General features: G+C 39.0%; 1 protein-coding gene across 1 annotated transcript; it reads left to right on the top strand.

Annotated features, from left to right (window-relative positions):
* The first annotated feature begins 890 nt into the window (after nucleotides 1-890).
* RAD21L1 (RAD21 cohesin complex component like 1) lies at nucleotides 891-22,498 on the top strand. Its single transcript, XM_087958953.1, has 12 exons — nucleotides 891-1,039; nucleotides 1,868-1,997; nucleotides 2,537-2,636; nucleotides 3,747-3,850; nucleotides 4,026-4,190; nucleotides 4,784-4,882; nucleotides 6,701-6,823; nucleotides 7,115-7,117; nucleotides 11,451-11,677; nucleotides 17,647-17,742; nucleotides 19,126-19,203; nucleotides 21,829-22,498. Exons 1-12 carry the CDS (start codon nucleotides 896-898, stop codon nucleotides 22,015-22,017), a joined length of 1,458 nt encoding a protein of 485 aa, XP_087815079.1. The 5' UTR covers nucleotides 891-895; the 3' UTR covers nucleotides 22,018-22,498.
* Nucleotides 22,499-24,511: the final 2,013 nt, after the last annotated feature.

Raw genomic sequence — 24,511 nt, 5'->3', positions numbered from 1 at the left:
TCTGTTTTTAACAAACCCATGCTGACTGCTAGTTATTACTTTACTTGTTTCTAGATGTTGGCAGATCTGTTTTTTTATTATCTTTTCCAGTATCTTCCCGCGTATTGATGTTAGGCTGATTGGTCTATATAGTTTCCTGGGTCGCATAAGCGCACCAACGTGCCTACCGTCCCTGTCCTATTGTTTCTCTTATTCTTTTATTTTTCTTATATGTACCCATTTCATGTATTCACAACTATGTATACATTTATACTTATTATCTTGTAAACAATTGGCAAATCAAATAAATAAATAAAATAAATTTCCCTTTTTGAAGATGGGAACCACATCAGCTCTTTTCCAGTCCTCTGGTAGTTCCTAATATGTTTGATTGTTGTAGTTCCTTGCTTACTTCTTACTGCCACATGAATAAAATTGGACTTTTTATATCTTTCAAAAAGAGTAAAATTCACTGAGAAAACAATAATTTTCTTATTTTTGCAACAGAAACAAGGAAAACAACATTGTTTCAATATATTCACTTTGCCAAAATTAATTATGTATTTCAGTAATGATGCTATTAGTTTGATTTGGAAACTGCTTCAGTACATAAATGTTGTATGAAGACAAATTCATGATAATAAATACAGTTGATGTATCCTAATTGCAAGTAGCCATAGTATTTTAAGCAGTTACTTAGATTGTACACAAATAATGCATTTGTTTAAAACAACCTGTAAGCATGAAAACTAGAACTATATATTAAAGAGTTTTCTCTTTTTTGCAAATCATTTATTTGAAATTGATTACTATTTTTCATTTTAGCTTTGAAAAATTACAAAAAAATGATGTATTCAATATTTAAACTAATTTCTTCCCTCTAGCTTGCCAAGTTAAGGAACACATTTCTGGCAAAATGTTCTACATGCAGCTGCTTATGAATAAACGTGGGCCTTTGTCCAAGATATGGCTGGCTGCTCACTGGGATAAGAAAGTCACAAAGGCTCATATATTTGAATGCAATTTAGAAGATACCATTGAAAAGATACTCTCCCCTAAGGTATGGCTTTCATAAAATGTCACCAAAAATAAGGTCCCCTATTTTTACTCAACACTGGGTGTGGCATTGTAAATTAAGTTCTGCAGCAAGACCTTGAGGATCTGGATATGTTGAATCTTGCAAAAAAAAACCTAAAAAGGGTTGTCACACGAAAGAAAGTCAAGCTCTCTATCACCTCAGTATATAAAATACAGATGAAGGTTTTTAAGTTACAGGAAGGCAGATTCTAGCTTATGATCAAGAAACAGTTCCTAACAATAGGAGCAGTTCAGTGGTAGAACCAATTATCCAGAGTGATGGTGAACATATTTTCACTAGATATATATCCAGACCAGATAGCCAACTGTTACGGATGTGTTAAATTGGGTTCCTGTACTAAACAAGAGCTTGGACTCATTGCTCTAAATTGCTTCTGCAAATAGAGCCATTTTTAATTATTTAATTTTTATCCTGCCTTTATTATAAGTAATTCGAGGCAGCAAACATTCCTAATATTCCTATTTTCCCCACAACAACAACAACAACCCTGTGAGGTGGGCTGAGAGAATAATTGGCCTACAGTCATCCACCTGACTTTCACGCCTAAGGCAGGACTAGGAATCCCAGTCTCCTGGTGAATTGCCCAAAGTCACTCAGTTGGCTTTCATGCCTAAGCACAACAAGATTAACCCAGTTATTTCCTGAAAGGGATGCTCTATGTCCCATTTGGATACCTTTAGCTACTCTCTTAGATTGGTTTTAAGAAAAATGAGAACCAGGATAATTACTCTTAATTCTGTTGCGATCTTTCCTGTTAATGCCAACTTTCCTCCTTCTCCCCTGCCCCAGTTTAAAATTGCTCTTCGTACCTCGGGACATCTTTTGCTAGGAGTGGTGAGGATCTATCACAGAAAAACCAAGTATCTTTTGACAGATTGCAATGAAGCCCTACTTAAAATGCAATCCACTTTTCAACCAGGTATGCTTTTCCCCTACTTATTATTAACAAGAAGCTTATTAATGGTAAAGAAATGGCTTTAACTTTTGAAAATGAAACAAGTGGTCCGCAAGGTTTCAGGATTCATGAGATGATTCTTGGAAGGCCATCTCAAGATCAGAATCAGAATGAAGCTGGAAGGGACCCGGGAGATTTAGTCCAACCCCCCTGCTCAAGAGGGAGATCCTATACCATTTCAGACAAGTAGTGGATCATAAACTACTGCTTCATGTAGAGATTGCAATTCTAAAAAACCAAAGTAGAAGTAAATTCCAAAGACTACAGTGGGGCTTATTTTTGAATAGTCATGCCTAGAATTGCACTAGCAGCAGAATGTTTTTGTAATTGTGTCATTATTAAATTGACAAATATTTTCTGCCATCTAATTAATGATTACTAGGTGAAAATTTAAAGAATGTGAACACACTTGCTGGATGCCCTCAAAATACATTTTTATCTCGCAGGATATATAAAGCTACATCATCATCCCACAGTTACTTATATTCTATATTTTTCTTTAGGGCTTGTTGACCTTCCGAAAGGAAATTCTGAGGCAATTTATAATGCTATCACACTGCCTGAAGTGTTTCATGATTTTGATACCCAACTTCCAGACATGAAGTAAATACTTTTCAACATTTGTTTATTGCTAAGAATAGAACAAGTGAAAAGGGAGTGAATTCTCTTTTCCATGCATGGTTCATCTTTCACTTTAACACAGCTTTTCTCAGTGTCATTTTCCATTCTGTTCTCATTTCCCTCCCTCTCAGCATCCTTAACCACTCTATTTTCTTAATAGTTATAACTGGATTGTAAGGGATCACTTCTCTGTGTTCAGTCCACTTACCCAGGCTAGATTTACTGTAGTTCTGAAGAGCACAGAGCACTATTTTCTAAGGATTTCCTTCGTGAGGATTAATTGCGCTTTCTTAAACTTTTTTCACAGTCCAGATTAATGTTTTTATGATAATGATAAACTGATACAATACAGGTAGTCCTTGACTTACAACAGTTCATTTAGTGACCGTTTGAAGTTACAACAGCATTGAAAAAAGGGACTTATGACCACTTTTTACACATACAACCGTTCTAGCATCCCCATGGTCACATGATCAAAATTCAGGCACTTGGAAACTGGCAGGTCCTTAGGAAGGTTGCCCTGTCCCTGATCCCCTTCTGACAAGCAAAGTCAATGGGGAAGCCATATTCACTTAACAACCCTGTTACTAATCTTAATCACTGCAGTGATTGACTTAACATTCTTTTAGCAACAATGGCCAGAAAGGTGGTTAAATGGGGCAAAACTCACTTAACAAATGTCTCACTTAGCAACAGAAATGTTGGGCTCAATTATGGTCATAAGTCGAGTGTCAATTTCGAGCTTGAATTTGTCTTGGAAGATGGACTTTGTTCTTTTCTTTTTAAATGGATTTCATCACTTGGAAACCTGACATTGAGGACTACCTGCACATTGTTAGTTTTTAATTCTTGAACTGTATTTTGGGGATAAAGATAGATGAATGTAGTAACTGAAGCAGCTTTTGTTGCTGAATCTGTGCTACTAACCATTTCTTAATCCCATTATGGAGTAGTAAGTGAAAGGCGATGGAAGTGCAATTTAATTAGAACCAATATTAAAATATTATATGGATACGTTTTGTGAATTAGGAAGTTAACGGTTCAGTTTTGCAGCATTTCCTAAAACTTCTGTTTTTTCTTCTCTTCTAATAGTGCCATTGAGGTCGCCCAACATTTTACACTGCACCAGAGCAAAATTGAGGACATCACATTGACAGAATTTTATGGGCAGAATGTTCTCCATGGCAGCAATTTTGGTAAGGTTGCAACTTTTTCCCCTCATAAATCAAAATACAAAAGGTTTTTATTTTATTTTCAAAAATTGCATTCTGGATTCAATATTTATAAGCAACTGATTTTTAACTCGCTGCAAAGTATTATATCTCCAAGATATATAAACATAGCTGAGTTATTCATCTATATTTTTCACAGTTGAAGAAATTGAAATTCCAAGGCATGCTAGCTTTTTCAGTGACAGTTTAATAAATAGCTCCAATAGTCTCCTGGCTGACCACAGTTCTTCGAATTTAACTGGAGGCAAAATTGCATTAGAGTATGATGGATTTGGAGACGAAGAAGCTGGAAGAGATATGATTGGTAGGTATGAACAAAATCCAGTCTAACTATAGCTGTCCAATAGATTTGCTAAAATGTGCATAACTTACCCAAAAAGTTTAGTAACTTTTATGTTCTAGTATTTGCTTTTTTCTACATAGTCCTCTACTTACAACCACAACTGAGCCCCACATTTCTGTTGCTAAGCAAGGCAGTTGGTAAATGAGTGGTGCTCCATTTTATGTCCTTTTCCCATGGTTGTTAAGCGAATCACTGCAGATGCTAAGTGAGTTGTGTGGTCGTTAAGCAAATCTGGCTTCCCCCATTGACTTTGCTTGTCAGAAGCCAACTGGGAAGGTCGCAAACGTTGATCACTTGGCTTGGGATAGTGCAACTGTCATAAACACATGCCAAGTGCCCGAATTTTGATTATGTGACCATGGGAATGCTGCCACAGTTACACAGTAAAAGTGTCAGAACTGGTCATAAATTGTTTTTTTTTTCAATGCCATTGTAACTTCAAACAGTCACTAAACGAATGGTTGTAAGTTGAGGACTACCTATATAAAATATGTAGTTATGTACATAAAAAGTGTTTTTTTAAAAACTTTATATACTATAATTATTTTCTTAAGATGATATTCTTGGAACTGACCAGAATGGCCTCCTTGCAATATTTGACATGGAAGAGGAACTTCCTTTACCCCCCAAAGATCCAGTTGATAACAGAAAAGGTGAGGTTGTAGCTACTTTACTTTAAACTGTTTTACTAGTGTGACTGATGCTTTTAGAAGTTAAGCTTCTAAGATAACTATACAGTATTAATTTGTAATTGTAAATACAATGCTGTGGTTTATTGTCTTTTAATGTTAGGTGTATTTATTATGGCATTAGCTGTCATAGAATCAGCTTGTACATATGTGTAAGTTGCTATTTTTACTTATAAATTGCTACAAGGGAAAAAAAAACCTTGATAATAAATAAGAGCAGCATAAGTGAAAAGCAAAAAAAAGCCCAACTTTATGTGGCAATTTCTGTATAACATTTTTTCTTAACAATAAGAAAATCAGCTATTCATGTCAACAATAATTAAATAAAACATGATCATCATAAATCAATAAATAAAATTAAACACTGTAATTCAGCCCTGAATAGATGCAGTCATATTTCTTCATTAGTTCTAATTCAAAAGATTCATGCAAGTGTTTTTTTCTTAAAGTCCCTTTGAAGTTCTTCAAATAAAAACCCTAGTACAAAATTGCTGAATTTTTTAACAAAAGATTTGCTTTTGTTATAAGTCACTTTTCCATCCTAAGGCTTTAAAACTGATTTGCAATAAAGCAGATGTAATCCAGAATCAAAACACAGAGCAACAGAATGTCTGAAAAACGTAAGGCAGCAACATTTTAATAATATTGACTCCAACTTAAATAACTCAGGTTTCAAGGCCCAAGATTTGTATGTGAAGTCACACACATTTCCATAGGAATCTCCACAACATGGTTACTGCTGTGGAAAAGGACATGCTCTTAGCCACACGGTCATAAGAAAATCATTGTACACTACCCAGTCATTGCTTGTGAGATGGGCGACTATGTGAGAAAGAGACAGAGGCAGAGACAAAGGAGAAAAAATATGATAGATGATACAGATGGGAGAGAGAAAATGACATAGATAGATGGTTGGTAGGTAGGTAGATAGATAGATAGATAGATAGATAGATAGATAGATAGATAGATAGATAGATAGATAGATAGATAGATAGATAGAAAGAAAGAAAGAAAGAAGAAAGAAAGAAAGAAAGAAAGGAAGAAAGGAAGAAAGAGCAGAAGATAGATAGAGAGACAGGTAGGTAGGTAGATGATAGACCAGGAGTGTCAAACTGGTGGCCTATGGGCCAGATGTGTCATGTGCAGGCCACACCCACCCCAGCTCCGTGAAGGGAGAAAATGTTGCAATATGTCATGTGACAGGGTGAGTTTGACACCTGTGTGATACACAGACAAGAGAAATGTTTGACAGACAGAATCAAAAAACACAATAGATTAGAGATAGTGATTGATGATGAAGAGAAAGAAAGAGAGAATGATTGAGCAGAAAATATAGATGGATGGATGCATGGATAGATAGATAGGTAGGTAGGTAGGTAGGTAGGTAGGTAGGTAGATAGATAGATAGATAGATAGATAGATAGATAGATAGATAGATAGATAGATAGATAGATAGATAGATAGATAGATAGATAAAAATGGTTCAGCAGAAAATAGACAGATCATAGACAATCGACATGACTGATAGACAGAACTGGAAAAAAATAGATTATAGAGATTGATGAAGATAGATAGACGGACAGACAGACAAAAAAATACAGATATAATTTATTCCATTCTTTTAGTCTTGAGTCAAGAAAATATCTCTGCGACATGTTTAAGTTATTAAGTCCCAAACAGGCTTAACCTTAAGGTGAGCTCCACTAAAATCATTCGCTGAGCAGAAATTGGGCTCAGTGACCTAAATAATACTCTTAACTCTGTGATTGTCTAAATCAGCAGGAACTACTTTTGATCCAGACCAGGCTGTATCTAAACATGAAACAAGAAATCACCAACGTAATGAAACAACATTATTGTTCAGTGAGGAAGACGGCTTTGTTCCTTATCCTATTGTTACTCCAGGTTAGAATTGTTTGTTTCTGTCTTGAATAAAAATGAAATATAAAAGTGACTAGCTCGATACCCGTGTTTTGTTACAAAACTATGTGGTCAGGCTTAGTTTTTGGGGAGGAAAATAAGGGGTGGGGGGAAATTTTGCCTACCAGCATCCATAGGTATTCATCTAGCTAGCATCCTGTCAGTGTGTGAGGGAGTTGAGGGCTGTTTGGAAACTGAAACAGTATTTGCTATGTAAGCAAGAAGGAGACAGCAAGGAGCCTGGGCGTGGCTTAGCTCAACTGTTCTGTACTAAAGCTGGTTGCTGCTGTGAATCGAAAACTGAAACTCCTCTCCTCTGCTTGTGTTTTGGAAGAGATTTCTTTTCAGGTGGGGAGGGGGAGTAGAACTCTTTAGCATCAGAGCGTAATAATAATAATAATAATAATAATAATAATAATAATAATAATAATAATAATAATAATAATATAGCAAATACTGATACTCTGATGGTCATTTCGAAAAATCCTTTCTTAGTGAGCACCTACAAGCCAAGAGGAACATAACATGCCAAATTTCAAGTTTGTAGGTTTTACGGTTCTGGAGATTTTGTGATGATGCATGAGGGGTATTTCACTTTTATATGTATAGATGACAAATCCAGAAAAGCATTTCACTGGAAACATTTTTTTCAACAGAAGTGGTCGTCTCTTCTTAGTCTTCTTTATTTTCTAAAAAGGATTGTCCTTGTTAGATTATATTCATTCATTCGTTTATTTATCCATAGGATTTGCCTGCTGCCTGAAACCAAATTCTAAGCAGCTTACAGAACTTACATACAAAACACAATTCAGAATAAAATATAATTAATTACATTAGTAAATCTAAATCTAATTCTTCAGTTTTCAGCTCCTAAAGTAAGCCAGCTGAAGAAACAGATACAAGAGTTACTGGGAATCTATTTTATTGTTAAAGAGCATATCAGAACCTTGAAAACCTAACAGACATTCTATCTCCTTCATCAACCCCTAACACCTTATACCAAAGTGTCTATGTAATACAGGTCACGGTTGTCCCAAAGGTGCTTTTTCAAGAGGCAACTGGACTTTCTGGTTTTTCTTTGAAGACGTTTCGCTTCTCATCAAAGAAGCCCCTGCAGCTCTGACTGGATGGTGGGAAATGGATGGATTTACCAGTATATTCCATACAGACAGCTGGTCATTTGAATCCTTTTTAGAGAGCGGTTGAGACCACCAGGAGGTTTATCTGTGTCCTCAGGATCACCTGAGTGGTGCAAATGGGTGTGGAGCCTTCTTGGAACTGCTGAAAGGACCGTGTTGTAAACTGGAGATAGAGGATGTCCTATCCCTCCCCGTCTGTTGAGGGAGGGCTGTTTTATTTGGAGATATAATGCAAGGAGTATAAATCCTTCCATTCCCTACCACCATCCAAGAAGCTTCTTGGATGAAAAGCGAAACGTCTTCAAAGAAAGAAAGAAAAAACAGAAAGTCCAGTTGCCTCTTGGGGAAAAAAAGCACCTTTGGGACCTTATAGCAAAGAGATATAAGGCAGAGCAATCTTGAGTTTCTTTCCTACTCCCTTTTCCCTTTAACGGCTCGGTTGGTGTTTATGTAATGGCTGTTGAATTCCTCCTATAGGAACTCATCTACAGGTAGTCCTCAACTTATGACCACAACTTAGCCCAAACTTTTCCTTGCTAAGCCAACGCAGTTGTTAAGTGTGTTTTGCCCTATGTTATGACCTTTCTTGCCACAATTGTTACACAAATCACTGCAGTTGTTAAGTGAGTAACATGGTTGTTAAGTGAATCTGGCTTCCCTATTGACTTTGCCGGTCAGAAGATCGCAAAATGTGATCACCCGACATTGGGACATTACAGTCATCATAAATATGAATCAATTGCCAAGCATCTGAATTTTGATCACGGGGTCATGGGGATGCTGCAACAGTAGGGGTGGGATGCTACCGGTTCTGCCCGGCTCTATAGAACCGGTAGCTCTGAAGAGCAGCAGACAACGAACTGGTTCTGTGTTTGCTGCTGTTTGGCCCACCCACCCACCTGGGCTCTTACCTGTCCTTTATTTCCTGCTTTTTCAACCTCAACTGCTTTGCGCGGCACAGCTGAGGTTGAAAAAGCAGGAAAAAAGAGGCTTTTCAAACGCTGCGCTTTTCAGCTGTCCGGGCGGCACAGCTGAATGTTTTTTTACACCTGCGCGCAGCAAAACGTAGTCACCGAACCAGTAGTAACACCAGTTGAATCCCACCTCTGTGCAACAGTCATGTCAAAAACAGTCATAAATCACTTTTTTTCACTGCCAGTTAGTTTTGAATGGTCACTAAATGAATGATTGTAAATCGAGGACAACTTGTATATATACCTGTTGTGGTTTGCCGGCAGCAGGTGTGGATGGTCCCCTGGCGAGGACTCAGATGAGGGGCCTGCGTGTGATGAAGGGATGGGGACAGGACCATCGGAAAGTGGAATGCTTCGGAGATGGTGGAGGCTGGCAGCAGTGAGGAAGAGGCCCCCAAGGAGCCTGTGCCCAGTGCGCATGCATGCAGGGCTGCTCAAAGGAAAGAGAAGCTGCAGCAGCATGGGCGACTCGGGAGTAAGGCTGCAAGGTAATGGCCCCTCCCTGAGAAGATAAAAGCCAGCTGAGAAACTGGAGTTCTTTGCAGGAAGCAAAGAAGATTTTGCATTCATTCCTTGTGGATGTTCCCCCAAGGCAGTGTTTTAGGACCAACTCTCTTCATACTCTACATAAATGACCTCTGTGTTCATATTAAGAGCAACTGCATTCTCTTCGCTGATGATGTAAAGCTATTCAACACACAGACAATACTGCTACCCTCCAAAAAGACCTTGACTGTGAATCAGAATGGTCAATCAAATGGCAACTTCAAATCTCAACAAATAAATGCTCGGTCTTACATATTGGCAGAAAAAAATCAGAAAATAAAATACAAGCTAAATAGTCAAGACCTTGTTGAGGATCCAAACTCTGTCAAGGACTTTGGAGTACTCATCTCAAATGACCTAAGTGCTAGAGCCCACTGTAAGTACATAGCCAAAAAGGCATTAAGAGTTGTTAATCTAATCCTACGTAGCTTTTTCTCTGGTAATATCACGCTACTAACTAGAGCATACAAAACATTTGCTAGACCTATACTTGAATACAGCTCATCAGTCTGGAACGCTGTATCATGTATCTGATATCAACACAATTGAGAAAGTCCAGAAATATTTCACAGGAAGAGTTCTCCACTCCTCTATTCGTTGCAGAATACCTTATGCCACCAGACTCGAAATTCTAGACCTAGAAAACCTAGAACTAGGCCGCCTTCGGTCCGATCTAAGTATAGTATATAAAATCATACGTTGCAATGTCCTACCTGTCAATCAATACTTCAGCTTCAATCATAACAATACAAGAGCACACAATAGATACAAACTCAAGGTTAATCGCACCAAACTTGATTGCAGGAAATACGACTTCAGCAACAGAATGGTCAATGTCTGGAATCCTCTACCTGACTCTGTAGTTTCTTCCCCAAACCCCAAAAACTTTAACCTTAGACTGTCTACTATTGACCTCACCCCCTTCCTAAGAGGCCTGTAGGGGGCGTGCATAAGCACACCAATCATGCCTACCGTCCCTGTCTTATTGTTTCTTTTATTTTTCTTATGAGTATCTTTCTCATGTATTCAAAACTATATTTATTCTCATACCTGTATCTTGTAAGCGATTGACAAATCAAATAAATACTTAAAAAAAATACATTCGGAGTATCTTGTTTGGAGACGCTTTGTGTTTGAAATATTTCTTAGTAACTTTATCTAGTATTCTTGGCAGCCTTGCACAATCTTGGCAAGGCTCTTTCATATCGGAGCTAATTGGTTTGAAGCAGCCTTTTACCCGTGAAGGAACGGCACTTGTAAAGAATCATTAAAAGGTTTTGCTGTTACCTCTTTTTCGTGTTTGTTTCCTTGGAACAAGGTTTGGGTCAGAACCATACACCTCTACACTAATTAAAATGCTACCACCTGGACTTGCCCACTCAGGTAGGTGCAGAACACTGTAGCACCTTGCCCAACTCCCAACCTTTGCAGGAAACCCCAAAGGTTACTCTGTTGAGAAACTGGAAATGGAAGGAAGATAAGAATAGTCTCACTACCTCCATTTAAGCTCGAGCCCAAGTGACCAGTGTGGTTTACCTCTGGAGTCCCCAAGCCCCAGTCCATGGACTGGCACCAAGCCATGGCATGCCAGAAACTGCGCTGCGCAAACAAGCAAAGCCCCATCTATAGGCAGCACACAAAGCTACGCCCCCTCCGGAGCATGGAAAAACCTCTCTCTAGCTCTGAACCTACCAGAGAGGTCAGATCAGTGGCCCTCAACCACTTTTTTTTGGGGGTTGAGAGTTTTGTATTTTAACCTTGTCCTGAACAAAATAAATATGTGTATGTATATATGTATACCTATGTAAAAACCAAAGTGGAAGGTTCTTTGTAATGCCAACGTTTTATTAGGCCTGCAAACATAAATATGGATTAGTATGATGTGATTATTATCTGCTTAGCATTCTCTGGTGGGTATGTAATGTGTCCTTTGTGTATGTCTCTTGTATGTAGTTCTAAAGAAACGAAGAAGTAAAAGGAAAAGAAAGTTACTCATTGACCCGGTGAAGCAGCTCAGCAAAGCTACCATGCAAAAGCAGCTTGCAAATTACGGGGATACGCTAGCCCCCTTGAAGATCGCACCTCCAACCAGGAAGCTGATGATTTTACAAGAGTTGGGCAGCGCAGACAAACTTATGACCAGACCCACCCAGCCTTGCTTTAGCAAAGATCTGCAGAGGGTAAACAACTTAGGGCCTCATATGTTATTTGCATTATTGCTATATAACACAAAGCAGGCGTGTGTAAGCCTTCACCATACTAGGTGGTTTCATAGATTTAAATGATGGGTGGAGGGCAGGTGAAGACCGAATGAAGGGTTTTTCATAATGATGGCTATCTGGTTCTTTTGTGCCTCGACACTGTTTTCGACTCCTGGTGACTGCCTGAACTAGTTCCTGCAGGTTTTTTGGAAACGTTTTTTCAAACGTAGTTTGCCATTGCCTTCTTCCTAGGGCTGAGAGAAAGGGACTGGCCCAAGATCACCCAGCTGGCTTTATGTCTAAGGCAGGACTACAGCTCAAGAGTCACCCAGTTTTTAGCCTGATGCCTTAATCGCTACATCAAACTGACCTTTCAGTTACAGGGGAGTCAAAATTAAGACTTCTTAAGGGTTACTTATGGGATTTCCTGGGCATTTAATTAGATACTGTGGAAAAATGACACAGGCCTTTAATTTTATACACCACTGTTTTTATGTCCTTGAAGTACTGCCAAATATTGGGCCTCTGCTTAGAAATTGATGCCTATTTCAGGGGTCTCCAAACATGGCAATTTTAAGACATTGACTAGGAAATTGTATCCTTTCTTTCCCTTCTTTCTTTCCTTCCTTCCTTTTATCCTTCCTTCCTCCCACCCCCTTCTCTCTCACTCTTTCTCATTCTTCCTCCCTCCCTCCCTCCTTCCCTCCCTTCACCTTTTTGGAGGGTACTACTCTGTACAATTAAAATACAGGTAGTCCTCAACATACGACAAAACTTGGGTCCAAAATTTATGTTGCTAAGCAAGGCAGCTCTTGTGAATTTTTACCCCATTTTATGACCCTTCTTGCTATTGTTAAGTGAATCACTGCAATGGTTAAGTTAGTCACATGGTTGTTAAGTGAATCTGGCTTTGCTTGTCAGAAGGTCACAAAATGTGACCACATGACCCCGGAACACTGCAACCATCACAAACATTAGCTGCAACAGTCATAAGTATGAAAAAGGATCTTCAGTCAATTTTTTCAGTACCTTTGTAATTTCAGACGGTCACTAAATGAACTGTTGTGAGTCAAGGTCTACCTGTATAGTCCTTTTTCAAAACGATACCATGTTCACGTGCCAGGAGATGATTGGCTATTTTTTTCCTTCCTGTTTCAGTATAGTCTTGGCACTTGACATGCTTTTTCCAGCGTAGTCAATGGTTATAGTCCAGCAGCAACTATAATGAAACCTAATTGATAGATTCCCGGGGCAAAACTGTTTCTAAATTGATCCGACTGAACACAGGGATCACTTTGTAGAGCAATAAAGAGCTTCTTGGCAAGATTAAAAAACAGATTACAGTTTACGTGAAGGCTCACATTTGAAATAGCTTGACAGCTATATACCTAGACGTTATACTTAATTATGAATTAAACATCGCTCAGAAGCTGTAGAAAGCTTTCTGTAGCAACAAAAAGCTTAAGCAATATAAGACTTATCAAATTACCTCAAGTTAATTTGTGGGGGGGGTTTGCAGCTGTTTCCTAAACGTCTCAAGAATAGAAGAAAAAATTGGCGACAAAAGACTGAAGAAAGAAGCAAACAACAAACTGCCCAAGGCAAGACTTTAGATTTTTTTTCTTTATAATTCTTTAATATGATTATAGGTAGTCCTCGACTGATGACCACAACTGAGCCCAAAATTTCCATTGCTTAGTGAGACATTTAAGTGAGTTTTGCTCCATTTTATCTTTCTTGTTAACGAATCACTTAAGTTAATAACCCATCTGTTAAATGAATCTGGCTTCCCCAGTGACTTTGCTTGTCAGAAGGTCCCTAAAGGGGATCCCATGATCGCTAGATGCTGCAATGGTTGTAACTCTCATAAGTTACTTTTTTCCGTGCTGTTGTAATTTCAAACAGTCACTAAATGAATGGTTGGCTTGGTTCGGTATTTTCCCACGTCATTGTAGTTGTTCTTTTAAAGTTGTAGCAACGTTTCAGCAGAATCTCATCTGCCATCATCAGGCTTCTGTATTGTGTCCGTCTGTGAGTCAGACTTTACAGTGGTTTCAGATTTAAATTTGGGGCAGCCTATTGCTGTGCCAGAATGTTTTTTTCTTCATCCTGATTGGTTGGGAGTCTTGGTCTGTGTTTATTGGTCTCGGAGTTTGCTGTGTTCTGCTTGATTGGTGTCTCTAATATCTTCTGTCTGTTTTTTGGCTCTTTTTGTATCTTGATTGGCTGGCAGCATTGTGTTACTTTAATGGAGGCCTTTAGTGCAGCTTGGCTTCGGGTAAATGGACGGCTATCATTAGTTAGGAAGCTGGGTTTCATCTGGGTGCCTGGTTGGGATGTGTTTGAGCTGGAGGTATCAGGGGGATCTGTTTGTGCCCAGGTGTTTGCCTGGCTTGTGGTGTGGAGATTTTTTTGTTTGTGAGTGCAGGCTTCCAAATGATTGACAGCCTGGTGGAATCATCTCTTCTATTCATGCTTTCTGGTCTTTTTCAATCTCTATGGCTTCTCTGATGATTCTGTGATTAGGGTTTTCTATAGTGGCCAGGGTTTTGGTGCCATTGAAGTTGATGCTATGACCTGTGGCTTCCATGTGTTGGACTAGTGAGGAAGTGTGTTCCAGCTTTTTGACTGCATTTTTGTGTTCATCCAGGCGGGTGCTTATTCTTCTATTGGTCTGTCCAATGTATGTGGCCGGGCATGATGCACAGGGGACTTCGTATATGCCTTGGTTTTCCAGGTCAATTTTATCTTTGGGGTTGCTAAGGATGGCTGCTATTTTTCTGTCTGTTTTGAAGATATATATATATATCTTAAGGTAGTTTACCAGTGTTCCCCTGAATGTTATACTCACAGCAAACTGTGTGGTTGATTGGGCTTAGAGAGAAACATTTGACCAAAATCATCCAGTGACCTGGATCATGAAGCAGGACTTGAACCCAAACCTCCCCAGTCCAGATACAGCATCTAGAGGATGTAAGGTTTCCATCTGCACTCTCACCTCTGCTCTCCTCAAATGTATATGAAGGATGGCACTGTACTGATTGTAATGTCCCAGAGCCAAAAAATAAGTCTCTAGAGGAGAAAGTCCTCAGATACACAGTTGGTAGTTCTCGAGTTACGACTGCAATGAAATCTGCCCGTTACGGTCATAAATCATAATTATGATTTATGTTCGGTCCTGACAGGGCTCAAGGTTGACTCAGCCTTCCATCCTTCCGTGGTGGGTAAAAATGAGGACCCAGATTGTTGGGGGCAATAGGCTGACTCTGTTAAACCGCTTAGAGAGGGCTGTAAAGCACCATGAAGCAGTGAATAAGTCTAAGTGCTAGTGCTATCTATCTAGATTCTCTCTCTCTCTCTCTCTCTTTCTCTCTCTCTCTCTAATTGTGACCGTTTTTGAAGTTGTTAAGCAACCATAGCAGTCATAAGTGCAAGCCCATTGTTTGCTGTGGGCTCAGTTTTATCAAAAAATGAAAATAAGCACCAGTTTTCCACAAAAGTATCATATAATGTTGCCAAGTGACCGCAGGATATTGCAAACAGTCATTGCCATGCCCCTGTTGGAGACTGACTCAAGGGAGTGGAAGGTGTGGCTCCGGAGGTTGTGGAGGAGGCTGGGGAAGGGCAGAGGCCAGCTGGCAGTCAGAGGAAGACCCAGGCCCATCCCCTCTCCATCCTAGGGCTTGCAGGGAGGAGAGGATAAGGGAGAGATGTGGTCTACTCAGGAGGAGAGGGCCTTGATCCTCTTCATGGGCTGCAGCTGTGAGAACTGGATAAGAGGACATGCGTGTGGGCCAGTTCTGGAAACATAGTGTGGAAATATCTCTAGTCTGTCGTTCCTCTCTGAGTTTGGCGTCCTTTCCAGTGTGTGTTCCGATATCTGTGGATGTCTTCAAGCCCTTATCTTGCCTGGTTCCCATAATTGTTTCAGTGGTTTGTGTTGTTTTTACTCTTTATAATTTATAGGCATTTTTAGTTTAAACAGCATTTCCTCCTTTTCTGTAACTGCTTGTGGGGGAGTTTTTTTGTCTCCAGTCAAGGATATTTGAAGCAAAGTGAAGGAATAAAAGGGGCTTCACCTGTTTATTTTGTATCTCACCCTGGGTCATCACAAGTCATAAATGTGAATATTCTGCCAAGCTTCCAAAGTGTATTCACATGACCATGAGGGGGGGAGGGCAACCATCAGAATTTCGGATTCAGGTCATAAATTCCCTTTTTCAGATAGATCGTAACTTCAAACAGTTGCTAAGTGAGTTCAGGACTACAAAAAATTACATCCATTTGTAAGACAAAATAAAGCTTATATTTAGAAAAATAGGATCCATCAACCTTTTCTTCAGTTTAGATCAGTTTGAAGAGCATCTAAGGCAATACAGGAATATAATCAAAATCTGCAGAGCCAATATGCATAAAATATCCCAAAGTGGCTAGAGGGATTGTGTTTACCTAAAAAAAAAAAAAAAAAAAACTACAACTGAGGATAATTTCAGAATGAAAAATTAAAGAACTTTTTTTTTTACAAAAAGTATCTTGAAGTGGTACCAGGAGAATGGTGGGAAGCTTATGGGTAACACTGTGTTAGTTGTTAAATGTAAAGCATTCACATTTTTATTACGTTTTTTCCTGCATTTGTTTTTCATCATTTTCTATCTAGTAAAGATGATAGGAATAAAGACTTCATAAGTGATCATTCTTAAACCTTTGAGTAGAATACGGTGAACTGCAATTTGGACACATTGGAAATTTCAAAACTTAAATAGTATAAGATGAGATTATATGCAAATAATTATTTATTGGTAAAGGCAATTAAATGGTAAGTAACATTGGACAAGAATTTAACTTATTTCTCTTATTATCAATATAGAACTATCAATAGCAGAAAATTTAAATATACCGCAGGACACAAATTATCCCCAAAAAGAATCTGTGTTACAAAGTAGCAGAAACGAAAGGGATGATAATACATTTGTAAAAACTATGGTAAGTACTTTCAGAACAAATTAGGCTTTAATATGTTTAAGCATTATGTACTTCCATCAAAATGGGTAAACTGGATTTCAACTTACAAAGTTGACAAATTACAGTTTAATCCTCCTAAACTTTCTAAAACATTAATATTTAACATCACAGAAGTCTAAAATTCCATCACACTCTTGAACAGGAGTTGAGATGGATATATTTTTGACTTTCAAACTTTCCAAATCCTGATACTCCTTTTTGGTTAGTATTTTTACAAATATTAGCCAAATCCTTCTCTACTTAACTTTTAGAGATGACAAGCTCATCTGGGTACTCTTACTTAATTGAGCAGTTATTTATATTTACTTATTAAAGTATCTATTTCTAGCTTTTCCTATATCAAAGTATAATTCATTATGACTTAACAGCGTTAAAATTCATAACAAGGATAAGCCACAGTTAAAATGTAAACTTGATAAAGAGACAGTTCATAAATAGTATGGGCTATATAATTTCACTCACAAATGCCCAAATAAATGGGATTTATATCCCAATTTGCCTCCAGAAATGATTACATGGCTCTTCCAGCCACGTTTTATCATGATGTTAATGCTTTGGTTGGATTAAAAGATAAAGTTTGATCTCAAGTTATCCAGTGAGGTGATAAGCTATCCAGTTGAATGGGGACTTTGTAGCTTCAGTTCAATACTCTCAATATACCAAAGAATTTTTAGTGGGGTGAAGGATCTCAGAAAAAAAAGTCATAATATTCTGTGTTTCTAATTAGGAATTGTCTGAAACACAGAATTGTTTGCAAAAAAGTAGGATGTCATGTTTTCCACTTGCACCTTCCATTATTCTCTTATTCTTTTTTTGTGGAGTATAAAATTCAGCAGAGAAATATAAATTCCATGTTAACCCTTTATTTTCTGCAGAACAAAAGAGCTGACGCAGATCCATTTCCCCCCTCTTTTTTTTAACACCAGGAATCCGTTAACGAAGTGTCTGCTTTGTCCAGTGACGTTTTACCATCATCTTCAGTACAACAAGAATCCGAAAATGAGCAAGCAGCCTTGCAAAATGTGATGTTTACAATCTTCTAAACTTCAATAGCGAATAATGACCATGTAGCACCTGTGAGACAATCTGAATCTGGACAATGGACCCCTTTCTGAATGGGGAAAAAATATTTCAAAGAACTTTCCCTTCCAGCTAGTCCTTGATTGACAGCCGTTCATTCAGTGGCCGTTGGAAGTAAAGACGGCACTAGATGAATGGTGGTTAAGATTGGTCCTTGGAGTTCTAGCCATCCCAGCATCCTTCCGCAGTCACATGATTGTGATCTGGATATTTGGCAACCCGTTCCAGCAACGGGTTGCCAAGCGCCCTCGTGATCGCAAGATCACAATTTGCAATTTTCCATGCTGGTTTCCCCAGAAAGGGGATGCCAGCAAGGAAGATCACAAATCTCTGGGGTAAGTCTCCCCCACCCACATACCTCTCCCTAGCCCTTCTTTCTGTCCGTCACTAAGCTTAGCACTCCATGCAGTCCCACTTGCTATCGTCAATCCCACTATTAGGCAATGCAACTTCCTGATCATTTCCCATAACCAAAGTCAGTGGGGAAGCTAATAGGAAGTTGTATGACCCAGGTCCACAAGTAGGTGACTACTGCTAGATGTGGGAAGAAGTGAGGAGTGGAATGGAGAATGGGGAAGATGTATGAGAGTGCGCAAGAGAGGGGCAGGCTGTGTGCGCAAAGGTGCAAGGGTATGCATGAGAGGTGCTGCATAGGTCAGGGTAAGGTGAAGGGTTCAGGTTGGGGAGGGAGCACAGGGGTGCATATGGGACACCATGTGGGTCAGGGAGAGGGAATGAAAAGTGCACCATAGGGAGTGTGGCCAAGAGACACCATGAGGAAACTCAGTTTTCATCCATTAGGAAAAGTGTCTTTTGGGGGTATGTTTTCTTAAGAGAGTTTCATGTTTCTGATGCTTTCTTTTATGAGTTTTTTTTTTTTGCTCAGCTGGTAATATCAGTAGAATAATAAACTTCAATTTGTACTTTTGATTTGAATTTGGTTTGCATTATTCTTTGTTCATTGTGTGTTGCAAGGTATTTCGTTTTTTAAAAAGTCCTTTAAATAATCAGATAAAGTTTCAAAAAAATTAAATAACGCCTCTGATAGTTGTATGGACAGTTTTACTGATACATTTAATCAACTTTATTAAAGCATGGCAAATTTAGTTGTCTGGTCTGGTTTGCCAAATCATGTTATGTAGAACAAATGTTTCTACATAATTAGTTATGTAGAACAAACAAATTTCCTAGAGAGGATGATAACTAGGAAGACAAGGCTTGGGAAGTTATATACGAGCTATGTCTAGTCTTTATTTTTTATGCTGCCTTTTATCTTCATTCAGGTGAATTTTATCAATAAGACATTATTTTGATCTGTGATATAGGGACCCCAGACAAGTAATTTGGACAATGAAGAACAAAGAAGAAGTAAGAGAACATTAAAGCTATTAAATACTTTCCAGGTAAGATATTATCAAACATAATAAACCTTTCTTCATATGTTATTTAATCACTGAAATGGCCTGATAACTCCAGTTTAAAAGGGTGTGAAACATTTTTTTAAAAAGGATAATAGTAATATATAAAAAAACAAACAGAAAAAAAACAAATATGTTGATTAAGAATGAAGGAAAATGTCTAAATATACTATGGTGATTGAAGCAAATAAAATGTGAGTTGGGAAAAGATAGAAATAATGACAGAAAAGACCTATATAACATCCATGGACATATTAATATAAATACATTTAATATCTAAGCATATGATTAAATCTAAAACTATCTAAAAACACATCGCTTCATCTTCTCATTTTAGGCCACAAAGAAGTTTTCAAAAAAACCAAACAAACAGATGCATATCCTGAATCTGTTCCTTGAAATCAAGAGGATATTTGTCATATCTGCCATTCTATTTCTGTAAAATCCTCTGCTGTGCCCCAGGCTCAAGCCAAATCTCTTCATGAAATGGCAGATAGCGTGTTTTAGAAATATAATCCAACCTTATCATTTTTACCAGGCCATAATTCTAGCCAGCTCTTCTTCCTAAACTGCCAGTGACTCATCCTTATCCTGCTTTCTCTTGAGCTGAAAATCAAGAGGGCAAAAAGAATCCTTATGCCAGGACTTGCAATTCCCTTTCCCCAATATTCAGTTGAAATGAATTTGCGGATCTCTTCAGATATTCATACAAGTAGTCCTCGACTTACAACCACAATTGAGCCCAGAATTTCCACTGCTAAGCCAGACGGTTGTTAAGTGAGTTTTGCTCAATTTTTGGACTTTTCTTGCCACAGTTGTTAAGAGAATCACTACAATTAGAAACAGGGTTGTTAAGTGAATCTGGCTTCCCCATTTTCTTTTCTTTCTTTTTTTTTGCCCAAAAGTCCCAAAAACTGATCACCTGACTCTGCAAATACCATAAATACATTCCATTGCCAAGTGTCTGAATTTTGATCATGTGACTATGGGGATGCTGCAACAGTCGTAAAAAATGGTCATGTCACTTTTTCGGTGCTGTCATAACTTTGAACGTGACGGTTCAAAATTACGAAAGCACCGAAAAAGGTGGCTTATTATTGTTTAACTGTGGTTAATGATTGTTGCAGCACCCCCATGGTCATTTGATCGAAATTCAGAGGCTTGGCAATTGACTCATATTTATGACGATGCCAGTGTCCCAGGATCATTGATCACCTTTTGTGTCCTTTTGACAAGCAAAGTCAACGTGGAAACCAGATTCACTTCACAACCATGTTGCTAACTTAACAACTGCAGTGATTCATGTAACAACTGTACTAATTTAACAATTGCACTGATTTACTTAACATCATAGAATGGAGCAAAAGTCACTTAACAACTGTCTTGCTTAGCAACAGAAATCTTGGGCCCTACTGTGGTCGTAAGTCTAGCACTATCTACAAGAAGCCCCATAAGCTACTTAATACAATTAGGACAAAAATATTAAAATGTTATGCATTACAAACTAAAACATTCCAATGGATAGCATACTGGACCAAAAACATAAACAGGATGGGGATGGATCAACTGTAACTGTGAGAGGGATCTTGGAGTCTTAGTCGATGGCCAGTTGAATACAAGCCAGCAGTATGCGGTGGCAGCCAGGAAGGCCCGTGTAATCCTAAATTGCATTAACAAAAGGGATACAATCAATATCAAGGGAGGTGTTAATTCCACTCTAAAGCCTTAGTAAGACCACACCGAGAGTACTGCATTCAGTTTTGGTCACCACACTATAAAAAAGATGTTGAGACTCTTGAAAAAGTGCAGAGAAGAGCAACCAGGATGATGAGGGGATTGAAGACTAAAACATATGATGAACAGTTTCAGGAACTGGGCCTGGGTAGTCTAGTAAAGAGAAGGACCAGGGCAGACATGATAGTCTTCCAATATTTGAGGGGCTGCCCCAGAGAGGAGAAAGGGGATCAAGCTATTTTCCAAAGCACCTGAAGGTCAGATAAGGAATGATGGATGGAAACCGATCAAGGAGAGATTGAAGTCCTAGAAATAAGGAGGAATTTTCTGACAGAGTACAATCAACCAATGGAATAGCTTGCCTTCGGATGTTGTGGGAGCTTCATCCCTGGAGGCTTTCAAGAAGAGACTGGACTACCATTTGTCAGAAATGATGTAGGGTCTCCTGTTTGGGTGGAGGGTTGGACTAGATGACCTACAAGATCCCTTTCCAACTCTGTTAATCTGTTGATCTAATCTATTAGCCATTTTTGCCTAAATCCATTGGCAGAGCCAGGTCTTCAGGCCATTCCGGAAGGATAAGAGGGTGGTAGCGGATTTAGCCAGTAGATTGCCCCTTGTAGCTACATGCTTGACAACATAGGACATTATTTCCAATTATGCACAGTTGTTCTTCCATCTTAGACTCTCTATCCCATTTTCCTATCGACAGTTCTTGGTCTGTATGAACCGGCAAAGGCACACAGCCTCTCCCATAAAACTGCTTATTGTCCACTCCAAATACAGAATTAGCCTCCTCTCATAATACATCCGCCTCAGTTATTTATTTATTTGTTTGTTTGTTTGTTTGTTTATTTATTTTGTTCTCTCCCGCAGCACTCGGAACAGCAAGGGGCAAAGTCTTTCAGCTTTCTGTCCCTCTGCAAGAACCAGAACAAGAAAGAAGCAGCAGAGAACTTCTACAGCTTGCTGGTTCTACAGAAACAAAGAGCGATTGAGGTGGCCCAGTCAGCTCCTTATGCTGACATTATAGTGACCGCGGGGCCCAAGTTTCATACTTTCTGAAGGCCAGAGAAGGCCCCTCAAAACAACACAGATTAGAAACTGAATGCTCCCTTTAAGCAAAATTCAACATCCCTTTTCTGAGTCAAGTAGAGACAACTACTAGTGACTAAACTGTAATGTAAGTAGCCTGCCTAGCTGTCAAGCTGCATACTGAAAGTTAAGAAAAGGATGGTTTCCAACCAGTATTACTGGTTTCTTTATGTTAAGTTTGCTTATTTTTGGTTCTTCATGCTTATTTCCTGAGCTGCCTGCTTTCAGGCATTCCCTGGAAGGGGTAGATATGGAGCATGGATGCTGTCTCCAAAGTTTCACTTTTTCAAACCAAAAATAATAGAGGTGGGGCGCCAGCTCTTCCCTTCCCTTCATCTTGGACCTTATCTGAATCTCCTGGCTGGCTCTTTTTTTTCTTGTCTAAGAAGGATGGAATGATAAAATAAAATAACTTGCCCAGCAGAAACCATTGGTGGGAATAAGAATATGACAAAATAATCTGAGAAGGTTTTTAAGTTGTGTCTAATTACAATATTTATCCATGCTGGTTTAAACCATGGATTTTACTGTACATTATTTTGTTTTTGAAAGCTTTGGACTGTAATGTGGTCTTTAATTTAATTTATTAAATGTCTTAAGCATCACAGAGAAGCACAGGATTTTTTAAAAGGTTAATTTGGTCATTATAAAACTGCAGAGCAAACTTCCAACTGAAGTATCCATGCCAAATTCTGTCCAGCCTCTGTTTAAAGACTCCAAGGGAAGAAGAGTGCAACATCCTAAGACAATCTGTTCTACCGTTGAACCGCTGACACATTAGAAACATTGAAAGGATCTGTCTCAAAATCAAATCGTGCCGGCCCTGTTTTCATGTCTAATTTGGAATGACCAAGGTTGCAAGATCTAGATTCACTTGATTCCACATAAGAAAATCAGCCCTGAAATGAAATGTCCAAAAGGAACATTTACAAATTCCACCAAAGGGTCTTGAATTGAAATACTTTGCCTGTGGAGATTCTCAGTCATCAGATCGTGGTTGTCCCAAAGGTGCTTTTTCAAAATGTAATTCGACTTTTTTTTTTCCTTGAAGACATTTCACTTCTCATCCAAGAAGCTTCTTCGAATAGTGGAGGATGGAAGGATTTATATTCCTGGCAATCATCTGGTCATTTACATTCTTTTTTAGAGCTGTTGAGGCCACTTGGAGTTTACCTGTGACACCACCTCACTCCTGTTTACAACACGGTCCTTTCAGCAGTTCCAAGAAGGCTCCACACTCATTTACACTGTTCAGGTGGTCCTGAGGGCACAAATAAACCTCCAAGTGGCCTCAATGATTCTCTGAGACAGTGCAAACGACCAGATGCCTGCAAGGAATATAAATCCTTCCATCTTCCGCCATTCAGTCAGAACTGAAGAAGCTTCTTGGATGAGAAGCAAAATATCTTCAAGGAAGAAACAAAGTTCGGTTGCCTTTTGAAAAAGCACCTTCGGGACACTCTGTGCATGTATGTGTGTTTGCGTGCACACGTAACACCAGACTTACCCTATAGAATCCCTTCCAGAATAATCCAGGAGTAACCCATATGCCCAGGGGTGGGATTCTACCAGTTTGCACCTATTTGCTAGAACCGGTTGTTAACGTTCTAAGCAGTTCGGAGAACCAGTTGTTAGAAGAAATTACTGGACTAATCCTGTAAGGAAGGCAGGAAGGAAACATTCTGGTGTTGCTTACAGAAACTGCCTCTCCGTTAACCCTTATTACGTTCTTGGCAGGACTAGACTTCCTGTCTCAGGAACATCTCTGGAGTTTTTTTCCCTTCCTTTGCTGGTACTTTGCTTGTGTGGAGTGACCATTCAAAGTTACAATGGCACTGAAAAAAGTGACTTACGATCATTTTTTCACACTTACGACTGTTGCAGCATCCCCACAGTCATGAGAGGCCAGGCGAGGAGATGCGTGCCTCGATGTGAGTGATATTGAGTTGGCCACGCCCAGCCAGTCACATGACCACCAAGCCATGTCCACCCAGTCACATGACCATCAAGCCACGCCCACCACCTAAGCCACGCCCACAGAACCAGTTGTTAAAAATTTGAATCCCACCCCTGCATATGCCCCACATCTACTCCAAAGGGATGCTATTTTAGTTACTACAGTGATAATATTTTAACATGCCTAAGTTTTTGATAATGCAGGATCCATTCAATAAACCAAAGCAAAACAGAACAGCCTGGTTTAATGGGCCTTTGTAGCTGGCCTACATAGACTAATGTTAATTAAAAGAAGGAAAGCAAAGATCCCTCTCTCCCAACCCCGCACTTCTTTCTACAACAAACTGCCAACGCTCAAGATTTTGGGTGTATTGCTCTGTAACACAACTGGTTTTTCTTTCCAGCAATATTTTGCTGAAAGTCTTGGAATATAGTCCTCAGGAGACTATTAAAGGGGAATTTAGCACCGTTCTTTCCAGACTACACTTACTCGCCTCCATTTGGCAGC

This window comes from Notechis scutatus, chromosome 3 (genome assembly GCF_049901735.1).
Source record: "Notechis scutatus isolate UNSWTSFEM ecotype Mainland chromosome 3, rNotScu1.2, whole genome shotgun sequence".
In the NCBI taxonomy this organism is placed as follows: Eukaryota; Metazoa; Chordata; class Lepidosauria; order Squamata; family Elapidae; genus Notechis; species Notechis scutatus.
The sequence above is the reverse complement of the archived record's forward strand: the minus strand, read 5'-3'. Positions and strand labels throughout refer to the sequence as shown.

Excerpts from the sequence above, each read along its gene's own strand:
- RAD21L1 (XM_087958953.1), top strand. The coding sequence starts at position 896 with ATGTTCTACATGCAGCTGCTTATGAATAAACGTGGGCCTTTGTCCAAG. Across the intron at positions 1,040-1,867 it reads AAAAGATACTCTCCCCTAAG|TTTAAAATTGCTCTTCGTAC; the intron begins GTATGGCTTTCA and ends CCCCTGCCCCAG. Across the intron at positions 19,204-21,828 it reads AGCTATTAAATACTTTCCAG|CACTCGGAACAGCAAGGGGC; the intron begins GTAAGATATTAT and ends TCTCTCCCGCAG.